The sequence below is a fragment of the Hevea brasiliensis genome, unplaced genomic scaffold (genome assembly GCF_030052815.1).
Source record: "Hevea brasiliensis isolate MT/VB/25A 57/8 unplaced genomic scaffold, ASM3005281v1 Scaf428, whole genome shotgun sequence".
NCBI lineage: Eukaryota > Viridiplantae > Streptophyta > Magnoliopsida > Malpighiales > Euphorbiaceae > Hevea > Hevea brasiliensis.
In genome coordinates, this window is record NW_026614949.1 from 69,997 (window position 1) to 76,035 (window position 6,039).

The 6,039-nt window shown below is 33.4% G+C and overlaps 1 protein-coding gene across 2 annotated transcripts; it reads left to right on the forward strand.

The window, feature by feature from the left end:
* Nucleotides 1–298: 298 nt before the first annotated feature.
* LOC131177372 (cyclin-D4-2-like) lies at nt 299–2,790 on the forward strand. Of its 2 annotated transcripts, none has more exons than XM_058142337.1 (6): nt 299–792; nt 1,165–1,251; nt 1,358–1,456; nt 1,590–1,791; nt 1,896–2,017; nt 2,206–2,790. In XM_058142337.1, the coding sequence occupies exons 1-6, from the start codon at nt 460–462 to the stop codon at nt 2,476–2,478; spliced, it is 1,116 nt and encodes a 371-aa protein (XP_057998320.1). In that variant the 5' UTR covers nt 299–459; the 3' UTR covers nt 2,479–2,790. The 2 variants fall into 2 exon arrangements, with proteins under 2 accessions (XP_057998320.1, XP_057998321.1); XM_058142338.1 differs by having other exon boundaries at nt 1,361–1,456.
* The last annotated feature ends 3,249 nt before the right edge of the window (nt 2,791–6,039 follow it).

The following is a 6,039-nucleotide window of genomic DNA, read 5'->3' on the forward strand; positions in this document are numbered from 1 at the left end:
TTAAATTTTATTTTTTTAAGGAAAAGAAAACAAAAAGAAAAAAATGGTGGTAATGAGGTTGTTGTCATGGCAAATCTTCTTAAGCAATATCTTTTCTTTTCTTCCATTTTAGTTCAGATAAATTTTTGGGCTTAATTTCTTTTCTTTTTCGGTTATCTCTACTTTACATACAAAGTCCCTTTCTCTCTCTGTCTCTCTCTCTCTCTCTCTCTCGCTTCTCTCTCTCTTGTTTCGCCCTATAAATTGTATGTACATTGTCTACATAAAGGTCCTTCCTTTGCTATGCCTTCTTCCCAGCCCCTGCCCCCATTCTCTCTCCTCCTATCTATCTCTATCTGGGTTTGTCACATATAAAGAAGCAAAAAGCTTTTCTCTGTAAACCATAGATAGAACCTTCTGTGACACTTTCTGTTTGATGAAATTTTCTTGGGTTTACGTCTCATATCTGCGGCATTGACAATGGCACAGAATCCTGGCCTAGCATTCTCGAGCCTTCTGTGTGCAGAGAACTCAAACACTTGTTTTGATGATCTTGATTGCAATGCCACAGATGAGTTTGGGATTTCTCTTTCTTTGCATCATCAAGACAATCAAAGTCACAATCAAGACCTTTTTTCTGATAATGATAGCTGCAAATCCTTGTTGGGTTTTACGATTCATAGTGAAGACAGAGTGAAGGAAATGGTTAAGAGGGAAATAGAGCATTTGCCCAGCGATGATTACCTAAAGAGATTAAGAAGTGGGGATTTGGACTTGAGTGTTAGGAGAGAGGCTCTTGATTGGATTTGGAAGGTTGTTTATTTTTTTATTGGTTTCTTAAATGGGTTTTTGGACTTTGCTTCTGGTTTCTGCCAGTGGGTTTTCGTTTTCCCGCAACAATGTGTTTTTTGTTGCTTTCATTGATTTCCATTTGATTTCTGAAAGGAGTTGCTTCTGCCTTTTGATCAATCAATCTCCAAAAGTTTTTAAAGGATTGCTAATGTTCAAGTCCAGTCCCCTTCGCCCGTTGTATGGAAATTCTTTGCAATTTGAAATTGACTTCTCATCGTCCAAATGTTTTCAGTAAAATGCCTTATATGCTTTCCTCATTTGTGGCAAATAATTTGGTGTGCTGGATGGATTATTCACTGATTCTTATTGATTTCCTTTACTCATGACCAACAGGCTCAAGCCCACTACAATTTTGGACCGTTGAGTGTTTGCCTATCAATGAATTACTTAGATCGGTTCCTATCATTCTATCAACTGCCTGTAAGTGCAAAATTAGCATTTTTTTTCTCTTGTTAAACCGACTACAATGTGTTTTCTTGCTGATTGATTTGATCTTTGATTCCTCTATTTCACTATTGGTATATAGAAGGGTAAAGCTTGGACTGTGCAATTGTTAGCTGTGGCTTGCGTATCACTAGCAGTCAAAATGGAGGAGGCTAATGTGCCTCTCTCTGTAGATTTACAGGTATTAGTAGCTTCAAGATTAATTTTGAAACGACAATTTGTGTGTTCTAAAGTTGGTCATAATTTTCATGTTATTTTCCATCTCCTTGTCCTAATGATTTTTTTTTTTTAATCTTTTTTTCTCTTTTGGGCAGGTAGGGGAACCCAAGTTTGTGTTTGAAGCTAAAACTATACAAAGAATGCAGCTTTTGGTGTTGAGCACGTTGAAGTGGAGAATGCAAGCTCTCACTCCCTGCTCCTTCATAGACTATTTCCTTAGCAAGATCAATGGAGATCAACCTCTATTAACATCATCCATAATTAGATCATTGCAACTAATATTAAGCACAATTAAAGGTTTGTCGTTTACTTTTTTTTAAACAAAAAATAAGTTTTGGTCCTGGATTGTCTTTTAGGATTAATGGGTTTTTGATGCAATGCTGTGTGGGAATTGAATGTAGGTATTGACTTCTTGGAATTCAGGCCTTCAGAGATTGCAGCAGCAGTAGCAATATCTGTTTCAGGAGAAATCCAAGCAGGGGACATTGATAAGGCAGTGCCCTGTTTCATCCAAGTAGAAAAGGTAAAAGGGCAAGGAAAAAAAAAAAGCATTGGTGTGGTGCCCACAGAAGTGAAAGTCCAAAGATAGGACAAAATTGCTTTTCCTAATGAAAGATCTTTTGGTTTGATCTTTTCACCAATTTGATGAGTTTGTGAAATGAAAGCCCTTGATTTTTTTTCCTGTTTATGGATTTTTTTTATTTGATGCAGGGTAGAGTATTCAAGTGTATTGAACTGATAAAAGACTTGTCACTGATTAGTGGGTCTGCTGTTGATAATGTGGCAAGTGCCTCAGCCTCATGTGTGCCCCAGAGCCCAAATGGGGTGTTGGATGCTGCATGCTTGAGTTATAAAAGTGATGATTTAACAGTTGGGTCATGTGCAAACACTTCACATAGTAGTCCAGACATTAAAAGGAGAAAACAAAGCAACAAGCCATTCAAATGGAACACTAGTCTTGAGATTGTGTTGGTTTTTGGATGAATGATGGAATTGGATTTGGAGGGGGTGCCCTTTAAGTTACAGTAATATACAAGAAAAAAGAGAATGAGACACAGGGTTCTGTGAGGAATAAATAAAAAGGTTCAAGGAAAAAATTCAAGAGCTCCCAAGCTGTTCATATATTGACTAGAATTCTCAGCAACTAAGGCTAAGCTCATATTTATAACAAAGCTGAAGCTGATGGCTAGGGATTAATGTGGTGGTTCCTCTGCAGAGTTATACAGTTTTTGTTGTAGCTTCTTTTTCAAGTGAGAGAAAAAGAAATGAAAATATACATTTATATAGAGAATGAAAGTTATCTCTTGTTCAATTTCCATTTCCCCCTTCCATTAATAAGAACTCTATCAACCTTGGTAAGCATGAATTTTTCCTTTTTTCTTCTTTTTTTTGTTTTTTTCTCCTTGTGAAGGAATCAATGGCAAGCACCAAGTTGTCCACCCAACTCATCAACATAATTTCAGATACTCAAAACACTGTCGTTTAGCTGGTTGTGCAATTGAGTACTGTGTTTGGACCCACAATGCTATTTGTTTAGAGTTTAGACAGGGTGTGACCAGTCAATATAGTTATAATATATATTTTTTAAAAGAAGCCTTGGGAATGCACAGTGTGCACAGTTGGCAAATAGCAATAGATTAAGGGTCATTTCCTATGAGCAACTGAGATCACATATGACACGTGTCCTTTAAATATTCTTTTTTTAATCTAAGTGAACAGGTATCCAGTCCTATCCATCAATGCTTGTAGACTTGCGCCTTTCTCAATTCTTATTGCTCCTTTCAATTCTTTTTTATTTTATTCTCCATTTTCTTTTCAGAAATTTCCTCTCCATGAAGATTTTCATTTACTTCCAAATTTCTTAATAATTTATTTTAATTATATTGAAAATACATATTTAGTGCATGAAAAATAGTTCATATATAATTTTACTGTAAAATATAAAAGTTTCATTTTTCAAAATATTAATGTGAAGAGTTTTGAAATAATAATGGGCGGGTTGGACATCCTCACCTCATAGGAGTTCATGGTCGAGATGAGAATTTCTCTTCTGAGAAATGAGACCATGTTATAAATAGTATGTACGCCCTTAAGATTATGTTAGGTGTGATGATATCAACATCATAAATTGTCAAAATAAATGCACCAATTGCTCAATTGATTCATTTCATATGAACTTCACTTGTTTTTAGTTTTTAGAGCTTTATAGTTTATACTCCACGATTCTTTTTCTTATGTTTGGATGCATGGAAAGGAGAGAGAAAAATAAATAATAAAAATAAAATGATATTATCACTTTTTCTTATTTGGGATGGAAGAAAATAATATTTATTTTACATTTATTATTTTTTCTTCGGTTTGGAGAAAGAAAATAAACTAATGGAGAGGAAAAGTTTACATGGTTAAATAAAATTACCTATATACCCCTTGCTTACTCATTTCAACTTTTAAATAATTTATAAAATTAAGAGTAAAAGATAAATCCAACTCAACTCAATTAAACGCTTATTCTAAAATTTATTAGAATCATTATATATCGTTTTTCTCCATTCTAAACGATTTTAGTTAAATTCTAAAAGATGATAATGTTTCGGCTCACCGTGCATTACTCTCCTTCAAATCAATTTAAGTCTACTCTTTATTTTCTTTCTATCTTCTAATTTAATACGCTCTAGTTATTTAAATGAAGTAACGGCATTTCTTTCTAAATAAGAGAATAAATTTTATTTTTATTTTTAATTATTTTTGTTTTATTTTAAATAAAAATAAAAATAAAAAATATTTTCCTTTCTTTATTTTCCTCCCTCTCCATTTTCTATCCAAACATCACATCTTGCATAAATTTGAATGAAGTTCAGATTTAATAATAAAAATTAAATAATATTAATAGAATTAAGAGATTCGCTTAATTTAAATTTCATCATTATTAATATTATCAAACTAATTTTTTTATATTATTATTAAATTAATTATTGTTTGTTTCATATTTATAAATATATTTGACTAATTTTAACATTTCTATTTTTAATAAAAAATTTAATAATTTTCTTTATTATTAATTTCAGTTTGAATTTGAATTCTTGTATATGATTATAATATTATTAAATTAAACTCATTAGTTATTAAACAATAAGATATAATATAATATAAAATATAATATGCAGGGCGACCTTTGTTTTGAACAGATTCTTTGGTACAGAAATTCAGAAAGGTCAGATTCCTTGCCCATCAGATTAACAATGAATTCTTTCCATCCAATGAGTGCAGCCTTAAGACCCTTTAATGAGGTCCACACGACTATGACAGTAACTTGAACAGTAAGTACTGACTTAAGTACGAATAAAGCAGTAATCTAATGTCACCAAACCACCCATTTGACTGACCACAGTACCAATAATAAAAGCATGTTCAATTATAATTTTTTTTTTTAAATTAACCCATTAATTTAATCGAGAATCCCAATATCAAACACCCATATGTGCATGACATGTAAGACGAAGTCACCAAAGGCACAATCAATCGACAGAAGTCTTGAAATGAAAAAAAAAAAAAAAAATAGCAGACATGCACCATTCTCATCTGGTGTGGAGAGGGTATCTTTTATGATAAAAAAAAAGTAGCTAGATGGGGATAATCTTGGTTGTAAGTATTGGGTTTCTCTGCGTGGATGTATCTGTTTAACTTATTGCTTTGTGGGGACCTAAAATATGGTCACTGCAGCCTCTGCAAAACTGGGTTTTGCTGGTGGAGGTTTTAACATCTTCTGCTGCTGTGCACAGGAAAAAATGTGTAGGAAATTAATTTGTAGGCTATTTGTATTATAGTAATATATAGTATCATTTGAAGGTATATGGAGTTGTGTTCACTGAGATACTGAATGTTGACCGGACGAGCATTTGGTGTGGCCAAAGAGAAGACAGACTACAGAGAGACCAACGCAGAACCCAATAAAAGAAAATTTTTCTTTAAGTGTGCGTGGTGATGACTCTCGACGATCAATCCAGAGAAGGTAATTGCGGTAAAAGTGTTGATTGGCCAGTGCTTCTTTGGATGGAATGAAACGCAGAATCGCAGACGAACAAACATTGAAATAAAGCTCAAATATAGTCAAGTGTACTTTAATTGAGATAATCAAATGCAATAGAGAACTTCAATTGATATAAAGAGTCATAAAAGAACTAATTGAAAGGAGAGTTTATTTACTCATAGAATGAAAGGTGAGAAATTTTAGATCAAAAAGCTTATTTTGAGCCCAATTGAACATCGCCAAACATACATGGACAGAATTGAGCTTTATTCCAAATAACATATCTGGAGTTCATCATGGATCATATTCTACCAGCTGATACAAACTTCATCGTGAAATTATAGGTTGTCTGTGGAGTTTCAATTAATAGAGAATTTTCTTCTCCTGGCGCCGAAGGGCACGCCTTTTAACCAAAAGTGAAGTTGTGTTTCACATGCCGAAAGGTCAAAGAGAGATAAGAAACACACGGCATAACTTTAGATACCATGTGTACCAGTCATTGACCAATCCTTCCATCT